General features: G+C 31.4%; 1 protein-coding gene across 34 annotated transcripts in view; it reads left to right on the plus strand.

Moving 5' to 3' along the window:
• Positions 1-23,105, plus strand: part of LOC106079054 (zinc finger E-box-binding homeobox 1-like) — a 55,079-nt gene that overhangs the window by 11,548 nt on the left and 20,426 nt on the right. Inside the window, exons 4-5 of one of the 34 annotated variants that reach the window (XM_056042605.1) lie at positions 7,171-7,367; positions 8,635-11,918. The exons of 11 other annotated variants lie outside the window; for them this stretch is intronic. In XM_056042605.1, the coding sequence (XP_055898580.1) occupies positions 7,171-7,367; positions 8,635-8,784 (347 nt within the window). In that variant the 3' untranslated portion in view covers positions 8,785-11,918. 22 more of the 34 variants (XM_056042681.1, XM_056042664.1, XM_056042610.1 and 19 more) reach the window with 22 other exon arrangements.

The raw sequence follows: 23,105 nt of genomic DNA on the forward strand, positions 1-23,105 counted from the left end.
AAGCACATGTGGTGTAATTCATAACATTATTTACAGAATATTTGCAATATAATTAAATTCTACACATTATGAAATGTAATTAAAAACTTCTTGTTTGGATTACTGTGGTAGCAGGTTCACACTTGCCAGTTTAGAAATTTTCTTTTAAAAGTCCTGTTTCCATCGCTGATGTACTAATTTTCAATTTTTAGCTTTCTAAAATAAACTAGATTAATAGACTAAAATCTTTACAATATATAAATATAATTCTTACTGGGACGTACTAAATGATTAGCTAAATCTTAACCTTGCTATTTGTTTACTTTGATTATTTTGGAACCAGTGAATCATTACTTTTGATGACATGAGAAAAGGGAATCACATTTTACATCTGCTGCACTCATTGGCTGCTTTCAAAAAATTATTGAATGGACTTTTTTTTTTTTTTTGATGGTTCCAAAATGATTTTAGATATTATTCTCTTTACTAATTAGTTATTATTGTTAGCTTTTTTTTTTTTTTTTTTTTTTTTCAAATTTTATTTTATATTTGAACCTATTTTTAGTCTTCTTTTCTCTTTCTCTCTTGACGTACTTGCTATTATTTTCTAAGTGGGAATATAATAAAAAGACATACAACTGTTTATGTTCGTTAGAATTGAAGTTAATTGTTTGGTTGTGATAACATGCCTTTTATTCTATCATAATCGCATCACTGCTTATTATACAGAGAAATAAACACTATCTATTAATGGTTTTGTTTTTTATTTTGAAGTTGTAGAAGTTAAACATGTAAAATTGGAGTCCTCTGGGGTTAAAATAGCGCTTGCCACTTATGATTATTGTGTACTTGTTTATATATTTTTTTCTGCTTCAAATAATCAGAAATAATTGTCACTTTTAGCACAGACCTTGCTGTCTTGATGTCTTAGGTTTTTTAATTGTTCTGGTTCTTTTTGGTTAACCTGCTTCATGTATTAGTTACATAGTTTCAGGATCCAAAGGTCTAAAATGTTAGACAAACACACTTAAAAATACCCTACAACCTTTTTTTTTAACATGATTTCAGAAATATCAGCTTGATTCTTTTTGAGTTTTCACATGGAAATTTCATTCTATTTTACATAAGACACATTGTTACACTAAAGCTTGTAATCATCTTTCCTTTTTATTATTTTTTTTTAAATTAATGATTCGAGTCCTGTTGGCGTTGAGATGTGTAAATTTGTTAGAAAGATATCATTATTTTTTTATCAATAGTAAATCATATTTATTAACAATAGTACTAAGATCTTTTTTTTTAATGAGCAGTAGCATGCTTATTGTAATTATTAGAAATAAAAAAAACAACCTTGGATATAAAATAATGTACCCAATTTTGTATGAAAAAGAAATGGAATATTTTATGCATATATAAATCATCCCTAAATGTAATCTCTATTTTCCTGGCAACAGTATTCCTTTTATTAAAATTCAATTATGTTGTGTGTAGGGGGTGTACATTGATTTCTACAATCCGTTATAAAAGTTACATCATGGTAGTAATCATTGAAGTGTTATTACTACTGTATTTGTCATGTTAGTATACATTTAATGAACCATGTTTGTGAAACTGACTGAAATGTTCATGACAAGACAATATTGATGAAAGTTATTATTATTTTTTTTACTTGTCTTCTATCTTAACAACACATACTACACAGCTGGATAATTTTTAAAGTTACTGTTACAGTGCAAGCACTACACAGACTTTTTTCTTTGTTCAGAAGTGTTTCACTGTCTATTAAGTATACTGGGGTTGGCAACCTTTTGGGTATATTATAATTAATTTGGTGCCCTTGTCCATTGAACCGTTAAATCTGCATATTTGAGTTTACTTTCATGAATGAATTGTTTTGTTGGTGACAATCACTTACAACTTATTTGCATCTATAAACTCTTTTTGGGGTCTGGTGATTCATTCATTTGGGGGGGGGGGATAATGATTGCGATATGCGTTGTGATTTGTTATAGTAATTGTTAATAATTGAGTCATAGTACTTAAGAAGGATGAATGAATCATATAGTACACAGTGCGTTGGTGATAGAAAACAAAACAACTAGGGTTTATTTATTTTTTTATCTGTCTGCAGCTACTGTGAATGCTAGAGTGCGCAATCAAGGGAGTAGTGGTTTTAAAAGAATACCAAGCAGTACACGAATGAAAACTTCCTCAGGACTATATATATGTCAATACTGTAACCGGACATTCAAATATAAAGTTCATTTTGATGGGCATATAAATACCCATTTAAATTTAAAATCATATGCTTGTCCATACTGTGGTACTTCCTTTGCTTATGCTAACAACTTGTCAAGGCATAAAAGGACTTGTAATAATTTTAGAAAAAGCTTATTACATCCTGAGTTTTCCAGCTCTTAAGTTGATTTTGTGTTCCTGTCACATACCTTTTAGGATTCATTTAAAGCTTTTGCATATTTTGTCATTTGTGTCTTGAGTTGACTTAGGTGATAACTTAGGTTATCCTGTGTATTCAGTGCATTTCCTGGCTAATGGTGTTTTTATTACTGCCTGAAATATTAGCCTGTTTCTTAAGGTGACTCTTTTTTTTTTTTTTTTTGAGGAATTCAATTTCAAACTTTTTGATGCCCAAGTTTGTTTTATTTTATTGTTGCTTTTTTTTAAATGCCCATATTGTAATTTTATAATAGCAGAGCAACAAGCTAAATTAATATTAACATAGGGAAAGACACGAGCAAGAGAAATTGGTACCCATCAAAGGCTTTACCTTTTTCTCATCCTCAGAGGGAGCAAGATTTGGCACCTCACATGGATCACTTCAGGCAGCTGACACTTCCCCTCTGATCACTCCAAGCAAAACTAGTCATTCATGCTGGTGTTTTTATTGTGACATGGGCTTCAGTTCTGAACTTCTTTTAGTTGAACATCTTGCTTCACATACTCATCAAAAACCTTTTCAGTGTGAGAAATGTTCTCTCTCATTCATGCACCGCTCAACGCTTAGAAGACATCAAAATGTTTGTGGTGGGAGCTTCACACTTAAAAGACATGTGTGCCCATTTTGTGAACGTACTTTTACATATAGACATGATTTGCGAAGACATTGTAAAAATATTCATGATGATGTTAAATTTCACTGTAGCTAATAACCTTAACAGTGTCTTCATAGGGTACAAGTCACATTTTTCAACTAAGAAAATTTTGAGTTTATTTGTTCTATGTGGTTAGGAGAAGGGTTGTCTCATTCATAACACATATATGATTGATGTATAAAATTTGGATGTCCCTTTCATTAAAATTGTTGGAAAGATGGACAGAAAACATTCTTTCTTTCTCCAGCCACAAGGCGAGGTACATCTTTTTGCATTCATTCAACTAAAGAACCTGATCCTCAAAATTTTGATGACACTCTGGCCAAGTTCAAGTATGAGTGTGAACACTGTGGACGTAAACTCTTTCATCGTGGACACTATATCAGGCATAAAAAAAAGTGTCACTACAAGTAGAACCTGATTGTCTGTCAGCCATGTTTTTTTTTTAAGCTTTAAATATTTAAACCTTTTTTCTTTGAAAGGAGTCTTTGACAAGGTATAAAAAAAAAAGTAAAAGTAAAGTTCCCCTTTCAGAGTGTGAATGGTTCCTTTTTTTTCACTTGATTTGACATAGTTGGTTGAAATATATATCTCATAAATGTTGAAGCTATTCAAAATTATATAGTAAACCAATTGATAAATTTGCATAGTTAAAATTTGACAAGTAAAGTTTTCTTCAGATCAGCTTGATCATAGACAAATGTATCCTGTCTTCTCTTCTTGCTAACAGTGCTAAAGTCCATAATATGATTTCTAAAAACGATTTGTGGGATCTACGTCTTCTTTTTTTTTTTCTTTCACAGCGGTGCGTTCCCACTTCAGTAAGAATGTTCGTGGAAAACCGACTTTAACTGTTCAAGGGATGAATACAAACACAAATTATTGTATACCTTGTGGGAAAGCATTTTGTGGGAAAAAAGATTATGATGGCCATATGAATACAAGGCATTATGGATTGCGCCCTCATATTTGCCTTCGTTGTGGAAAATCCTTTGCTTACCAACAAAGCTTAAGAAGGCATTCTATACTATGTCGTGAGCCAGAAGGCGGGAGGATGATTTCAGAAGGGAAAATTTAAAGTTTGGGCGTTAAAATTCTATAGGCTTAGAATTGTTTAACTAGCAAATATTGACATTTTATTAATTCAAATATTTTGTTTATTTGCATTTAAAGCCTCCCCTTCTATCAAGAATTTTGTGTGCAAGATTTGCAAAGGTCATTTCAAGAACTCTCGTGATCTGGATGGGCATATGAATGCACAACATTATAATATAAAACCACATGTATGTCGGATATGTGGTAAAGGATTTGCATATTCTCAGAGCTTACATGCACATATGACCAACCATAATCGAAATGTCAAATTCCAAGGATATCAATGAGTTGGCTACATTCCATTCTTTCATCTCCGCAAAGGAGCCATCTTCTGTTGTGGAGAAATGAACCTGTTGATTTGTATTGTGTATTTTACTCTTGCAGTGAAGTTAAGTGATGTGATTTGATGTGTGGTGGATAAATCATCCATATAATAACTCAGCACATACATCTTTTCTCCGCAGGAGTTTCACTGGCGAGACATCGATGTGATCTTTGTGGAAGGGAGTGTCGTGACAAAATTCACCTTCGTGATCATAAAAACAGTGTTCACTTTAGATTTCTTCCCTTTGTCTGCTTTTGTGGCAAAAGATTTGCTTATAAAAGTAGTTTTGTTCGTCATAAACGCATGTGTTCTACTAAATACAACGCGTCTTATCTTAATAGTACCTTTTAATCATTCTCAGTCAGGCTGATTCAGAATGATTTCAATGCAAGAGTTTATTTCTGTTTTTGATGAGTTCTGCAGTCTGCCTTCAAATGGTTCCTTAGAAAATGTAGAAAGAGGCTCAATGTTGGATTAAAAAAAACAAAAATAGACTATAGTGATACAAACATTTTTTGTTTTTACATAAATATAAAGATAATGATTTTTCCTTTAATTGTTTGGGACATTTTTAATTAAGTGATTTTAATTGTTAAATCTTAGATAAATGCATTTGCATATTTTTAAAAAAAAATTTTAATCAAAAATGTATAAAAAATGTTGAAATATTTTGTAATAAAAACACTAAACTATCATATGTGTTTTCTGTATTTTGCTTTGGTATATATGTACATTATTTGCTAGTTGATTTATACAAAAAACCAGTTGCTAACTTTGTAAACAGTAAAAAAAATTTTAAGTTGGAAAATTTAGGAAAAAGAAGTATTATAAATAATTTTTTTTTTTATGTAAAAAATTTAGTGGCATAATCTTAAGATGACCAGATAGACTTTGACTTAAAATAGCTTAGACTCATGTGTCAAACACTTGAAAAAACAAATATATACCACCTGGGTGTGTGTGCATATATATATTTACCTAAAATGGGGGGTGGGGAAGAACTGTGAAGAACATTACAACTCAAAAATTAAAAGAAATTCTTTGTTAGCAGCTGGAGATCTCTGTAACAATGCTCATTCTCTTCAGTGCAATCTCTGTCCATTTCACAGGTGCAGGGCATGCTCGTTTTCAGTGTAAAACCTGTGGACTCCTATGTCATCATCGATCACAACTTGAAGAACATACTAATGCTATACATTATGGCTTGGCTCAGTTTCCTTGTCATCAGTGTGGAAAGCGCTTTGCCTACAAAAAAAACTGTCTTCGTCATTTAAAACTTTGCTTATTGCGAACAAACCAATTTCTAGGAACACAACCCTTATAAGTATAATACAGCCTACAAAACTGTGTGCTACACTACATGAATAACAAACATTGTCATGAGAATATAATCATGCTAAGTCCTAAAATAATGCTAAAAATTAGGAGCAAATAAAATTGGCCTAAGTTTTTTTTTTAAATCTAAATCTTAAAATTTTGTTTAGTACTCATAACATTACACATTTACTAAATCTTAACAGTTATTCACTGTTTATTTAAACACATAATCTATCATTGCTTTTACACTGAGTTCTTAAATTTAAGTGATTATTTGTTTTAAAATTGCAAGTACTATTACATTTTTAATAAATGTATTGTTTTCAATATTGCACCCACTACTAATTGTATACTGCTGCCTTAAAGAAAAAAAAAAGATTATTTGGACATTTAAAAAAAAAAGCATTAGTACCCTTAAGAATTTTAAGAAGAGAATTAGGAATAGTGTTGTCTGTTTTTTTTTTTGTTTTTTTTTCATTGTATTTTTTTTATGCATGTTAAAAAAGATGTTAAAATACATTGTTATTTTTTTTTCCCCTTGAAAAATATGTTTGTTTGTTATAAGTTTATATTTAATGAAGTTTAATTCTGAAGTTGGTTGTTACCTTGTTCGTAAGACTTCTTTTAAGTAGTGTTTAAATGTTTGTGAGGAGAAATTGACTTTTTTTTTTATTTGCTGCCCCTTACCTTTTCTAAAAATTGACTTGAGCAGATCATTGTTACTGATAAATTTAAAAACATTGATTTGTAAACTATCTGATGAATGAAGATTTTTATATACATTCACCATGAGTGGAATAGGATGATAAGTTGAAATGCCCCATTTTGAGAATATAGAAATTAACATGCTTCTTCTTAACTTGTGCTGCACGAGTGATTCCTGAAAGCCCCCACTTATTTTCTTTCAGGTCCATTGAATCTGCGGTACCGCTGTGAACTGTGTGGAAAGTACTGTCATCACAGGAATCATCTTCTTGAACATAAATCTGTTGTCCATTTTGGAAACATCTCATTTTCTTGTGAAAAGTGTGGCAAAAAGTTTGGCTATAAAAGAAGTTTACGAAGACATAAATTATTGTGCAATTCAATTTGTTTCCAATAACTACCTCAAAATTTAGCCTAGAAAAGGAAAACGTGGTTTATTTGTAAAAATTTATATTTGGATTTCCTCTATTCTGACTATTGTGGCTTGATAGTAACTGCTTTTATTCTCAAGAGTTTTCATTGCGTATACAATGAACACTCTAGTAATCTTCACAGGAAAATGAGGGTACGCCATTTGTGCCTTGGAATTTGGAAGCTTTGATTGAAATATAAGGAGAGTCCTTTCTTTTTCTCCAGGTGATTGGCTGTTCAAGTACCAGTGTGGCTTATGTCAGAAAAAGTTCCGCTCCTCTTTGGAACTACGAGATCATAAGAACAGCATTCACTTGAACATTCTGCCATTCTCATGTGGGGCATGTGGGAAGAAATTTGCTTATAAAAGGAATATGAGACGTCATTTTAATAAAAGACGTTGCCCTGTTTTAAAATATAGTGTATGTAATCAATAATTACAAATGTTTCAATGTTAGGAAGTTGAAAGGTGTTAAGCAGCCATGTATTCTATTTATATTTTTTTTAACCTAAATAAACATGTTTACTAGCTATTATTGTAAGTGTGATTATTTGAAAGATCCTTGTAAAAGATTTTTCAACATCAAAATCTTATAATTTATTAAGTTTCTTGGTTAAAATAATATTGTAATTTTTCTTAACTTCCTAAAGCTATGAATTTGTTGTGGTTGAAGAGTGCAGCTGCTAATATCATTTAAAACCTACCATGGTCTAAGCTTCAGAATGTGCCATTGATTTTGCTTTGTCTAAAAAAAAAGTTCAGTCTTTCCTCCACTTGCTTTTCTCTCAATACTAGATGTTGTGTTGCACCTTAGCATTGTTAAACAAGTAGACTTTCTGACTCACTAGTTTCTTGAGTAAAAGGTAAATATCTTGCTGTAATGTGTTTAAAAAAAAAAAAAAGAATTCAAACAAACAAACTACTATTTCTAAATTCCCCAGATGGTCCACCAGGAGGTCAGCCATGGTGCAACATGTGTGGGAAATGGCTACAAAGTGGTCGACATTATAAGGATCATATGAATAGTGTTCATTTAAAAAAACTACCTTATGTTTGTCAATTTTGTGGAAAGAAGTTTGGCTACAAAAGTAATATGGTTAGACACAAATTAACAGCACATGCTGATTTTGTGCATTCCTCTGCTCAGAATAATGACTGTAACAACCAGAATTAGAAGCAAAAATGTTGGATTAAACTTTGCTTTACAAATGTAGAGAAAACCTCATTGTTTTGGTGAAGTTTTCAGTTATACATTATTATGAATGTGAAATAACAAGTTCACAACTTAAGGTTCTCAGGATATATCAGGATGGTCATTTTTTTCCTCAGATGTTCTCTACAGATCTTCTCGACCAACCTGCAATCTTTGTGGAAAATCTTACCAAAAGCAATTACACCTGAATGAGCACATGAACAGTGTACACTTGAAGAAATTCCCTTATCAGTGCCAAAAATGTGGAAGGTGTTTTCCCTATAAAGGAAGCTGGGTTCGCCATGTGAAAACTGTGTGTTTGCAGTCTAAGATGTTGACTCCTGATTTAGACTGTATCGCTCTTACTTTTTGAAAGAATAACTGTTCAGAAAAATGATCTATGTTTTACTCTTGTAGAGGTGCTAACCTTTTTTTTTTCTTGATGGTGATTGTATTTCTGGTGTTATCAAAAGTAAAGTTCTTTCCTCTTTCACAGATGTGGCATCTGACAGACATTGTACTTTCTGTGGCAAACTTTTCCAAAGTAAATTTCATCTGCAAGAGCATATTGATGCTGTTCATTACAAAGTCAATCAGTATACTTGTTCAATTTGTAAAAGAACATTTGGATACAAGAGAAGTCTGAGAAGGCATATAGCCCTGCATCATTTTCCTGTTTTCAAAAGTGCACATGATTCCTATATTGCTTTATAATGTTATGTGATTTAGAATGAATCTAAGTTGCATTAGTTATCACTTGATAAACAGGTTGTCACAAATTGCTATTTTAAAAAAAGAAACTTAATGAAATAGGTTATGATTTATTCATTTCCTTTGATCTCTTAGTAAAACCAGCATTCTACAACAGTACATGAAGAATCAGGTTGTTGTTTATTTTAGTTCCCATAGAGTGAAGCCTCTATTGATTGGTGATGCCTGTTTGATGACCACTTTAAATATCCAAATTTTTTATTGGCATTGTGTTCAAGATATTTGCAGTAGCTTTTTTTGTCTTCTGAATGCAAACCCTAATTATTTTTTTAAAATTAAATATACAAACTTTGTATATTAACATGCATCATTTTAAAAAATCACTAATATAAAAATTGGTTAGATTAATTTTTTTTCAAGTATAAAAAAAAACAACAAAAAACACTGATTTTCTTTTTTAGAGAAATGTATGTGTGTGCTGTGGAATAGAACATTTTTGTATTTGTCAAATGAATGTAAGAGAACAAATAAGTAATATGTATTCATTTATGCAAGGGCTTCTTAGAGTTGTCAGATGAGTCACTTTTTCCAGCTACAAAATGCTGGACAGGAAAATGTTATGTTTGCATGTATTTCTACATCTGGTTTAAAAAATATACTAGGTTTGAGAATAAGAGAGATTGTTTTCATTTGTGGAAAATGTTTAAAGACTCAAAAACAAAGATTTACTGCTGCAAGGGTAAACGACTGTAGGACATTCTGTGGTGTACATTTTGTAGTTATGTTTGATGCTGATGTGATGTATCATTTTTAAAATGTCATTAAATCAAGTTTTTTTTATTTTTTCTATTCGTATTATTGTTTCTATTAATTTTATTTTTTTTAAATACTGTTAATTTTGTTTGTTATTAATTATAAGGTTGTTTTCTAAACTTGTATTAAGGCTATTTTTGTAAACTAACATTTCTCCAACATTTCAAATTACTTTAGTCTAGACATTTCATACATTTATTTATGTCAGCAACTTGGTTTAGAAAGGACAGACACAAAAAATCATGTTAAGATTTATAGATTTAGTACATGTACAAACATAATGTATACAGAGAGGTTTCTATGCAAGAATAAATATACTAGATACAGAGATCAACATCTTATATACAGTTGTACAAAAAAAAAAAAAAGATTTCAGTTTCAATACAGTCATATACATGTAGTTTCTATTGAAAAGAAATTTCTCAGCTATGTTCAACTCTAGAGCAGGACTAGACAAGGTATCTGCACTTTCGTTTAGTGTGCAACTTGTATGCCATGGTGCATGTGACACTGAGAGCAAAGAGTTCAACCTTCTTTTGACCTGCACCAGTTGTCTGGTCATTACACAATGTTGCATCTAGTCTTTTAGGTTTCAGGTTTCATCAAGGTCTTTAATTTCTGGGGAAGTTTTTCTTCTGCTATGCTTTCAGCTTCATCATAACTTGTTCTTCTTATTTTGCTGATAGTTTTTCTATGATTTTTTTTCCTTTTGGTCTCTTTGTATTTTGTTTTCTGTATAATTGGTTGCTATTTCTAAAGTTCTTTTTCTATCATTTTCTTTGGAAAATCTGTTAGTCACTCACTCTTGTGTGAACTTCACTGCTTTGTATTTTTCACAATTGTTTTAGAGGATGTTCATGTACCTTGATGAACTATTGTTCATTTCTGGTATCAAATAATTTTAAGAATTTTGAATCAGCTAGTCTTTAAATAAATTTTTATCTTCATTCATTTCTTGTTTTTTAAAAAAATGTAAGGTATCGAACAGTTTTGAGATTGGAGAGGGGGGGGGGGCCTCAGGCCATGTGGAACAAGTTGATTCTTTAAAAAAAAGGGAAAAGGGGGGGGGGGGGGGCTGACTTGATCTGGATATCTCTATATATGCTTGAGGAGAGAGGGTTTCACTGGGATGTATGAGACAGTATTTGAGTGGCTTGTCTGTCAGTTGAGGTTGCATCACTTTGATGGAATCAAGTTTCCCTAATTTTATCACTTTCTCTGGATCCAAAGAATAGAGCCTTAAAACTATTAGCATCAATATCTACTTAAGTGACTGTTCTATGCTGGCTTAAAAATTAACTTAGAATACCTGGGATTGTTCTTCTGGGAAAGGGGGAGAGGTGTTTTATTTTCCATGGTACTTGAACAAAATAAATTACTCTATGCTTAGAACCGTACTACATATTACACATTTGTTTAAAACCAGATTTTGTGTGATTTAGTCGTAAGTCTGTGGATAACAGTTAGTGTGGTTGACTGACCCCAGGCAGCTTATCAGTGCATTGTTCAAAACTATATTGGTTTTTTATCTTTGTTATGGTGTAGTTTTATGGGGGGGTTATCAGAAATAAAAAAAAATTGAAATTTTAAAAATCTAGTTTAAATAATTGATTCTTATTCAAGTTTTATAACTCCCCCAATGTCCTTCTCCCCAATCCCAAATAAGAAAAAAAATACTGGTACCTTCTAATAACTACACTTAACTTGTTTATTTAAAATAATCGTTGATACTTCTTAGACGCTACATTGAAATTGTTTTAGCTACCGCAAATCCTAACATATCAGATGGTGTACCTGATGCATAGATACTATCTCTGGTACTTTGTTACTTATTTAGTTATTAGCAAACATGTAGGCATGCCTTTTAAAATCAAAATAATTTATTTATTTTAGTAGTAAATTGGCTTACCTGATGGCTTCTTTTTTTTTTCATCAATACAAAATATGTCTGCAAATTTTGTTTGAAAATATTAGTTCAATTAATTAGTACATTTCTGCTTTAAAAGTTAAGCTACAACAATGACATTATTTAATACCTTTACCTGTGTACAGTTTTTATTTATATATGACTAATCTAAAGAATTTTACTGGTTTTGAGACTAGTCAATTTTGCTCTTTACTGTTTCAAGACAATTTTAAAAAAAAAATAGTGATTTTATTTTTTCGTCCCTACCAGCTATATTGTGCTCACTTGATCTCATTTAGCTTTCTTCTTCAGTTTGTCACTATTTATATATTTTCTCGCATTAAAAGCAGTGTCTATAAAAGTATAAAGTCTTCTAGAACCAGAAAAATTTTTCTTATTTTAAAATACATGCTTATTTTTTAAAATTATATCCATATAAAATAGCTCTGAGAAAAACATGAAACTTAACATTGTATGTAAATAAACCATGTAAATACAATTTGTAAATTTTTTTGTTTAATAAAATACATACTAAAAAAAAAGAAATAGTACAAATCAGATTTTCCTTCTTTGTTATGTAAAGAAACTAGTTGTATTGTACTGGACATTGGTTCAAGGGAACAAACTTAACATCTTGTATTGTCCTGGACAGTGGCTAAAGTTCAAATTGCACCTCTTACTCTCTAGATCATATTACCAACTATTACCACCATCACATGAGATTAAATCATCTTATCTTAATACACTTTAATACTTGAATTACCTTCAACTAATTATTAAAGAATTTAATTAATTTATGTACAGTATAGAAAATACAAACAAATCATGTCATTAGCTAAACCGCAGAAATCATTAGTTAACGTGATGTTTTACATGTTATTTAAATAGGAAACATCAAGTCAAAGATATGTTATGAGACATCTTTTTCATTTACACCATGGCTGTTATGCACGTTGCATTCAGTTTTACACAGCTCATCTTGACACAATGCTGCTATGTACCATAGGAATTCGATTCCAGTCCTATTTACAGAGGCATTACACATTCAAGTTACAAAATAGTACACATGGCTACATTGACTGTCATGGTTATTACTCAATTCTACAGTATCACCAACAAATTTATTCAACTCTTGAGCGGCACAAATCGCTTGGCTCCATTTTAACAGCAGCACAAGAATCCTTTCCTTGATATCCACCCCACAATGTCCTCAAGAAATTGGACCATAGCACTCTGAGCATTCTAGAATCATGAAATGTAAGCTCTACAACAAACTATGTATACAACAAATCCTATTAAACATTTCTGACACTATTGTCATATAAACCAAACAAGCACTGCCCCAACCATTGGGTACCTAAATACTTTTAGTGCTAAGCACATTTGGGTCCACTTCAAATCAACTTTGAACTTGTCTAGTAACTGTTGATGTCATGGCCAATCAATGTTTTCTCAGTGTGTCAATAATTAATGTCTAATCCAATGAGCATTGTATTTAAAGTCTTTAAGTAATTGCTTCTCACTATCTTTAAAAACATTTTTACTGGTGACTGGCACATACATTAACTAACATGTTACTATGTTGCTGCTCAAATTATTAGTAACATGATCATTGAATATGATCGATAGATGAACACGTTGATGCCTATGAGGTCTTCAGGTTATATAGTATCAGGATGGTCATTTTTTTCCTCAGATGTAAGCCTACACTTGAAATCTTCTCGAGCAACCTGCAACCTTTGTGGAAAATCTTATCAAGCACAATTGCACTTAGATGAGCACATGAACAGTGTACACTTGAAGAAATTCCCTTATCAGTGCACAAAATGTGGAAGGTGTTTTCCCTATAAAGGAAGCTGGGTTCGCCATGTGAAAACTGTGTGTTCACAATCACAAGATTATTTTGATTCCAGATTCTAACAGACTCACTAAATTGTATTACATCATCATTAATTTTAGAACATTGTTTGTTCAGAAGATTTTTTTTAAATGTATTTTTTTATTTTTTTGGTATGTATTAATTTTCTTGGATTAATAAGTAGCTAGTTTGTACTTGAATAAGTATTTCTGCTGATTTTCGTCCAAAATAAAGCTATTTACTATTTCACAGATCTGGCTTCCTACTATAGACAATGTACTTTGTGTGGAAAACATTTCAATAGTAAATTTCATCTGCAAGAGCATATTGATGCTGTCCATCACAAAGTGAATCAGTATACTTGTTCCATTTGTCTTAAGACTTTTGGATATAAAAGAAGTCTTAGACGGCATATTGCCTTACATCATCCTCCAGACTCTAAAGCATCTTTTTAGGCTAGTTGATATCAATTTGATTTTTGATTACATTTTAGATATGTACTTATTATTTTGTATTGTACTATCAATATTGATGTGTAAATTCAAAATTATAGCACAAGTTATAGAAGGATTGTTTAGACTGTCACTTAAGAACTGCTGAAGTAGCTTTATATTCTTTTTTTTATTGCAATTCTGTATTAAAATTGTACAAGTCAAAAAAACATTATTAAATTAGTATTATTTCCTTTGCGATTTGAAAAAATGATAAAATCCAATAATTTCAGTTAGCATTTTGAACCAATTATATTTCCATGCTGCCAATGTACTGGTCAGTTTTCTGGTGTCTCAGTTTATCTTGATTGCAAATGGTGGTCTCCTTTTTGTTCTCCAGGTTTTCTACTGAGTTCTACCTCTAGGCGTCATACATGCTCTGTTTGTGGGAAGCACTTCCTAAATGCCACACACTTGAAAGAACATACAAATGGTGTTCACTTTAACGTCCTGCCATATTCATGTGAATTTTGTGGGTATCGAGCTGCATACAAAGCCAACCTTAGAAGGCATTTGACAACCTGTGCAAAGAAGAAATTGTTGTCTTGAGGAGATTTTCAAGAATGAACTTCTGCTTTGATTTTTGGTTCCTTTGGATTCTTTGGTTTAGTTTTACTTGGTCTCTATGGTCAGGCTTTCAAATGGCTGTTTTTGTTGTTTTTGTAGCACAGACTGTATTGTTTGATACTGTTTGGCTGTTGCATTTATTTTGTGTCCAGACTTGCCAAGTTTTTTTATAAGATTTTGTTTAGGGATTTAATCGTTTCCTTTTAAGTCTCTTTAGTTTCAAATGACACTGCAGCTAAGCTTCAGAATTTTGATAAAATAAATCAATAACATTAAGTATTCTAATCTATTAATCCAATAGTAAGCCGTGTGTATGCATAAAAATCCACACCGTTTCATTCATCTTGATGAAACTTAGCAAAAACGTTCCTTAAATCATATAATTTTTTTTTTTAAGCCCAAAATACTTTTTTTAAAGCCATCATAGACTGTTGAATGATATATGACTTAATCTAGATCAGGGAATCTATTTCTTTCTCTAGGTTAAAAATAGCTTCATTTACTTCTTAATTTAATAACAAAAAAGCTAATTATTTATTGAATCTATTAATTTCACATTCATATTTCAATAATTTTGTAGGCTTTACGGATTCACCTTCCTTTTTAATTGGGATTCCATTGTTATTTGGCAATGGTCGAAAACAAGTCATTGTCTGTTTGTATCTGATGTCATAAACAAGTCTCCCCCAGCCTAATTACAGAGCCTCCATATATTGCACACAAAAAAAAAGATCCTATATTTGTATTAAGATAAGATGATTTAATCTCATGTGATGGTGGTAATAGTTTGTAATATGATCTAGAAAAGTTCAGCACTTACATATATTTCTTTCTTTATTAAATTGATCTATTTTTGAGTTGATTACTAAGTCAGATTTAAGGCTATTCTCTCTCATCTATGGAAAACTGGTTTATTATAAATTATTAAGACAAATAGGAGCCTTTTATTTAAAAAAAATGAATAAACCAAGCTATACCAGTTAAAGTGATAGTATGTGAATTAATATTTTTTAAAGTACAAGAAAAGAATTACATTTCTTCTGAAATAATTTTTTCCCAGTATGTAAAATAGAATACAACAATAGCTCTTTTGATATGCCTGGCATTAGTTTCATGTTTTCAATAATGAATAAAATGAGGGATATAAAGAAAATACTAAATTTGGTTTAAAATATTGAAGGGGTAATTACAAAGAAGGAACACAAGAATAACTCTACTCCAAGGTACGATCTGAATTCTGTTGGCCAGTGTGAAAATATGTATATTTAATGACCCTGATGTTAACCCTTGCATATAATCTATTTGGAACTCCAAGTCACAGTGTAATAGAAATATTTTTATACTTTCTCCCCAGGTGGTGTGTTTCCTTTGCCATACAGCTGTAGAATGTGCGTGAAAACATTCAGGGACCGTTATTGCTTAAAAGAGCATGAGAATAGTGTCCACTTTAAACTCTCCCCTCATAGGTGTCCCAAATGTGGGAAGGGTTTTGCCTACAAACAAAATATGAACAGACACACTGTAACGTGTACTAAATCTCTGCCAATCCTCATGAATTTTTAGGGAAATGAGTTCAAACCTTTTGTTTCCCTCTTCCTCAGGTCTTTGTACACGCTATGGATGTAATATCTGCAGAAGAACATTCAAGGATTCTTATCGTCTAGGGGAGCATCTAAATAGTGTGCATTTAAAGATTTTCCCACATATTTGTCCTAAATGTGGTAAAGGATTTGCTTACAAACATAATATGACTCGACATGCTCAGACTTTCTGCAGGAAGTTTAGTAGATGAACTGTCTTTCCCTGTTCTACAAGTGATTCACTTTCTTTAGAACATTGCTGTTGCCTACTAAAAACAGATTGAAATGGTTGTGATTTTGTGTACTAGTTTTTCATATTTTCTCATAATGGCAACCTTTGGGGTTACAGTAACAATAAATGTACATCAAAAGCCTTACTCAGGTTTTGGTCAAATTGAATTATTTTTGCATTTATTACAAATCTCTGATCTTATTGCTGGTGTTCTAATTATAGAAAGGGGACAACCTATTTTCTGTGGACTGAAAGTTAGCATTGCAAATCTAGCTTCTAATTCCATCTTCCACAGATATTTTCTGTATGACCAGATTCCAGTGTGACATTTGCAGAAAGGATTTTGGAGATTCTTTTCACCTGAGAGAACATAGGTTTAGTGTTCATTTGAAAGTTTTTCCATTTGTATGTTCCAAGTGTGGAAGAGGTTTTGGTTACAAGCGAAATTATAGAAGACATTCTCTTATGTGCAAAAAGTAAACTTCTCTCTGCTCTATTATTTCCTCCTGGTAAAACTTTTTCTCTTTTTTGAATAGAAATGCTTTTTAAAAAAGTGACTTTTTTTTATTTTCAATGGCAAGTAGGATTTGATCTTCATTATGTAAAATAAAGAATGTTATAAATGTTGACATTGTCATTTGGCACAAATTGCATTAGTAATATTTTGCTCTTTTTTTAGTCTGTAGTTTGAAATTACAAGACTTGAAGAAAAAATTTATTTTCTTTTAAGAAATATCAATACAGTTATTATTAGCTGTTTTTATGTATGTTGTAACAGAAGTCTGTCCTACATTTTGATGTATTTTATATTCATTGAATGGGAATCAATTTCTTCTTTTGCTCTTACAAATAAAGCAAAAGTTGGATTCAAACTATTTTTAGTGTTGTTGTTTTTTTTATAATCTGTTATATGAGCTTGCAAGAAAAGTTACAATTATATTTTTAGAAAATATTTCTTATTAAAATAAAATGAAACATCAGTTCAGACAAAAACACGCTTTTAATTCAAAGTGTATACCTATAAACACCTTCAATTTCAATGAGAATTATTTGTACACATACAAAAATCAAAACAACTCATTCAACATCCATACCATGAGTACTAAATGTTTTCACTTTGATAAGGATGTAGTTTTTTTTTTAATAATTTGAATATAGTCCATCCTTATGAGTGTACACAACAACAAGCACCCATCACTAGAATTGTACAATAACATAAACATTGTGAAACTTGACCGACTTGTTCTGATCATGGCCAAGAAATAACTAAACACTTTTCAAGTTCAGAAATGAACATTAAAGTCAACTTTCCCACATTGTATGTAAAGACTAAAAAAATCACATAGTTTTCCAATTTGAAAGTTTGGCATTAAATATGTCATTCAGAGTTTAAACTCTTCTACATAACTTTGGTAGCATTGTAGAAGAAAACTCAAATTGTGAAATATCTATGAACATAACCTCTGCTGTTTAAGTGAACCTTACAACAGTCAAGTATTTAGTTAGTGAAAGAAAGAAACTAATGTCTCTTGCTTGTACTGTTTTCTTTTACATTAGCACAACCCTTGGGAAACAATGTTCTGTTCATATATATATAAGGCTGATGTTATAATTGCAACTGATTCATATCAATTTAAGATGTCAACAAATAAAGATTTGGCTTTCATTGTGACATATGTAAATTTGTTAATGGGCTTCATAAAATAACACTGGACAGTGTTTTAGGTTGACACTCTAAGGATCTTGTTATTTCTTCTTTCCCAGCTGTGTTCATTGCAAGACCTATCAAAAGAAGCCAACCATACTACTGTGAGACATGTCAGAAAATGTTTATGAGTAAGCGTGACTACAGAGACCATATCAACAGCGTTCATCTGGGAATAGCTTCCTATGCTTGTCCTTTCTGCTCAAAAACATTTAATTACAAAAGGAACAATGTTAGGCACAGTATGGCTTGCAAGATGAGACCTATTGGTCTGACAATGGAATGAATAACTAGTTTCTTCCACCCAGTATTGCATCCTATGCCCACTGTGTGTGTTTAACATTTTTGTCAATGTCAGTTTTACCATTCCAAGCTACCTTTTATTTCAGTATTGTGTGTTAAGAAAGCGAAACACTTCTCTGGGTTTGATTTGTAATGGCAGGCGCATCTTCCCCTTTATGTCTCTCTCTTGTTAGGCATACAAATGTATTATAGTTTAATATGTTCTCATTAAAGTGGTGACAAAATATTTATAAAAATACAAAATCAAAACTATTCTCTTGTGCCAGAATTCAAATGCAGCAAATTTCTGTCTGCAGGCTTTTCAGTATCACCAAGACAAAGATTGATGTTAAGGAGCTACCGGAGATTTTTCTGTCCTGTACCAGCATGTAGTACCAACTCTCTGCGTCTTGGCTTCACTGAATGTGAACTGAAACGTCACTGGTCAGAAAAGCATGAAAAATATGTTAAAATTCATCACTGTGCTCAATGCAGTTTTGTGGCAAAAAGAAAAGGCAACGTCTATAGACACATACGAACAACCCACAGTAATGATGGCCCACTTGTTTTAGGAGAAGTGGATTTCCAGCCTAACAAAGAATATGTTTCCCCGCATCCTTTTACTTTTGAAATGGCTTTGGGTATTGAATAAAGACTGACCTATTGACTATGTATTGCTGTAGTACTAATGTGTTTTACTTGTGCAATAGCTGGGTTTTGAAACCAATAAGTTCAAGTGCATTCTCCTAGGCTCTGTTTCTTTGTGTTCCACTTGTTAACCTTGATATTACAAACACATTTCTCAGGAACTCCTAACAAAGGTGGTGTATTTCTTTCCTGCAGACCCTGGTGGTAGCGGTGATGAGGACTTCTTCTGGCCAGGAACAAAGGGCACACTGTTGAGGAGACAACTCATATGCCCAGTCACTGGCTGCAACACAGCTGTAGGCTCAAATAGTGATTTTCACCGCCACTGGAAGGAAAGACATGTTGCTTCAGTTGTCATGTACCACTGTTCCTACTGCAATTTCCCAGCTAAAAGAAAAACTAATTTAATTCGCCATGCTTGTGTGCGCCATGGTCTCAGCAAAGATGAAGCTGTGGGTAAAGTGGAGTTTCAAGCTAATAAAGAATTTATCAATCCATCACCATGGACTTTACACAAAGCTTTAAACTATGTCAGAAATTGAAAACAAGATTTGCTGAGGTTGCCAATATTTTGTGATGAAGATTAGCTTGAATAGTTGGCTGTATACTGTTGCTGGATGATTAGTGCTAGAATGATTGATAAATGTATGTTCTTAGATTCACATAAATACAGAAAATAAAATATAAAAACAAATATATTTACTTGAAATTGAAAATTAATGTAAATATCTGAAAAAATAACGCATTCTAATTTAATTAATAAGTAATGTGTTTCAACAGATTGGAATAAATTAGTTAAAGCATTAAAGTTACTTTTCTTTATAATTTGCTTAATGCATTGCCTTGTCTTCTTCTTTATACTAAATAAAATCCTTTTAACTTAGACAGTAACAATATTATATTGCTTTGAATTGTGCAGACCTAATCATTCCACCCCTTGATTTCTAAAACCTAAATTTCAAAGTTAAAATGTCCCTTTAGCATTATCCTTTAATTTAAAGAATTTCTGAAAAGATTGGTCAAAGCTGCCAAACTAATCATTTCAGAAAGTTGGTATAAGTAATCAACAAATGAAAATAAGGATAATAAAACTTTCTCATTATTCATGATTTACTTTTGGTCCTTAAACCTTGTAGTTTTCTTTAGAATGTATTTATGAGTTGATCATTGTATGTGTACTTATTTATCTTGTGCTAAGATGTTCAATTCAGACGCTCTAATTTCTCATCTACAGTTATAAAAATAAAATAGGCATTGTATTTAGTTGGGTTTTTTTTTTCTCTTTTTTTTTTATGTATATAAATTCTCTATCTACTTGATTGAACTAGTGTGTTCATGACTATAATAAAATATTGAGGCTAATTAGCATTGAATGTGGAAATTACACACACACATGATCTCAACATTTACTGGTTAAGGAATCAAATTAACTGATTACGTTTGGGGTATCATGTTTTGCCCAGGAGGCTTACTTAAAGTTTAGTTTTGTATCACTCACAGTCTCACTCATATGGAGTTTAAAGATGATTATTATTTTTCCTTTTATTTTAAATATAAAATAAAGTAATTACTTTTGCTTTTCTTTGGCTCAACATTATTGCAAGCCAATTTAAAAGTGATTATTTTTTTTGTCTGAAAGCATATAGAGTACAAATTCAGCTTATAATTTATTGTGAAATCTCGTGTTTGGGTGATGTCAAAGTTCTCTTTCTGAACTGTATGCTTGATTTTTCTTTGTAAATTTTAATCTCTATTTCTATGAAACTATTCCTGTTTTTCAACAATCTAAATAAAAAGAAAAATATAAATAAAAATAATGTGCTCTTTTTTTTAAGTAGATTAATAGTTTATCACTTAATTACATTAAAGATACATTGGACTAAGTCACAGCAAGATGAAAAGTTTTATCGTGGTCAATATTAAGTTTGTTTTTTTGTCCACTGCGGGATATTCAAGTGTAATGTTCATACCAGCACTTTTCTGTATGTGTGTCCCTTTACACTAGCATCAAACTGACCAGTGTTACATGTCAGCTGATTGCACACAGGGTTAAGCCTACCTGCATCGCCACTACAGTTATAACAATATATATATATATGTCTGTAAATTATTTATGTTTTTATATATATATTATAAAGTAATTTTCTGAAAAGAATGTAGAAGTGGTACTATAGCCCATTTCAAGACAAACTTTCAATGTTTGTATAAGCTTTATATTTTCTGTAAGTAGTTAATTGAATCAACTTTTCTATAAAATTGAGATTAGGCTTGAGTAACCTCTGGTCATCAACATTCCATATGAAATAGAACATAGTGACTGCTGCCATTGAATAGAACAATCCTAAACAGTGTCTACTTTTGATGCTATTCTTGCGAAAGTTACAAAGTCATGGTTCAACTTTTATTTGGATCTTAATATCTTGCGTTTGACTTTTTGGTATCTTTAACATAGAACTTGACATGAATCTGTTGCTTGACGTCCTAGCTCATTTTATAAATAAAGCATAAAAACAAATGTTTAATGACACAAAATAGACTTTCATATTTCTTTTATTTTTAATCATATATTCTTTTTCCTTAAAATGGGAAATAGTTGCATGAATGCATGTGTATAAAGTTTATTAAAAGAAAATGAAATCAATAATTCATTGGTGGAAACTTTAAAAAGTCAACAAAAAAAAAAAAAAGAATATTTTCATTTTTTCCCTCAAACATGCGTGTGTATAGAAAATAAAATAGACTACAAAATGTAAATTCTGTAGAATTAGATAATTGATCTACATGAATACTAAATGTAGAATTTAACATCACCACTGGCTGTAGAAGAATTGCACAAAAATTGGTGAGGCTCAGAGAGTAGTAGAAAGAGAGAGAAAGAAAAAGCAGATCTAGAGTTACACGAATACAACATCTAGTGTTACACGAATACAACATCTAGAGTTACACGAATACATATAGAGTTACACGAATACAACATCTAGAGTTACACATTGAAAGTATTTTCACAGTGAATGAGAGGGTGTGGGGAGATGGGGACACAAGAGACACCAGAATTCATGTATAAAAGTATATGTGTATGTGCCCAGAAGGAGAGAGAAAGAAAGAGGGCAGTTCCAATTCAGCTCAACAGATGCATAGCATTTTTGGGCTAAAATGTGTTTTAGTAGAATCCTAAAAATGTGGTGATGTTTTTTGGGGCGTGCATAAAAAGGTGGTTTCTGTCAAAATAAACACTATATATGCTAGGAACAAATCAATTTGAACTGTAATTATATAGGTCTTAATAAAATCATGCTGGGCAATAATATATAATCAGTATTCCATAACAGTATGGATCTTTAGTCTCTAACTCTTGTTTTCTTTTCTGCTTTTTTGTTTTCTTTTGAAAAAAAAAAGGGGGATTTAAAAAGTTGTTTGGAGGATCATCCAAAGTTTGTTGTATTGTATTATGGCTAAAGTTATCAATTTAATTAATTTGTTTTTTTAAATCAATACACCTTTTTTTCTTAAATGTGGCTGTCAGATAATAATACAACAGACACATCGCTTGTTGCTAATAACTTTTCTGTCCCATTACATTCTGAAAACACAGCAGTTTCTTCCAAAAAAGCTAAACGAAATTCCAGGGTTTCACATCAATTGAATTTAATTGATATGAAGAATGAACAACAAATTGTTTGTATGAGGCAACATTGTCAATGAATTGTTCCACTGCACACAGACACTACTGAAATAAAACGAAGTACATAGTGTTGCTAAAAGTTGGTTTTCATTTTATTCTTGTGTAGACATTTAGAAGTGTCTTATTTATAGTTTCTACCTAGAGGCTTTTTCTTTTTGCCTCATTATTTCATTCACTTTCATACACTTGGTGAAAATTTTTACTATCCCAAAGAAAATAGTTTTTTAGTTTGTTTCAATATTTATAAGCTGAGCTTTTATGTAATTAGTCATTATAGAAAGGAGCAATTTTAATAAGACTGGAACTTATCTTCAACAATGGCTTTCAATCTACTAATTGCAACTTTACAAAATGATCTAGGAGTAGTCAATGGTTTCTTTCAAGCTGAAGTTTAGGTTTCATTTTGACATAGGCAGTTCTTGTGCAATCTGGATGTTGCTTTTGTATAAGTCATTTGTGAGTCAGCTGAACCCAAGTTTTTCGTTTGTATAT

The sequence above is a fragment of the Biomphalaria glabrata genome, chromosome 1, assembly GCF_947242115.1.
Source record: "Biomphalaria glabrata chromosome 1, xgBioGlab47.1, whole genome shotgun sequence".
Taxonomy (NCBI): Eukaryota; Metazoa; Mollusca; class Gastropoda; family Planorbidae; genus Biomphalaria; species Biomphalaria glabrata.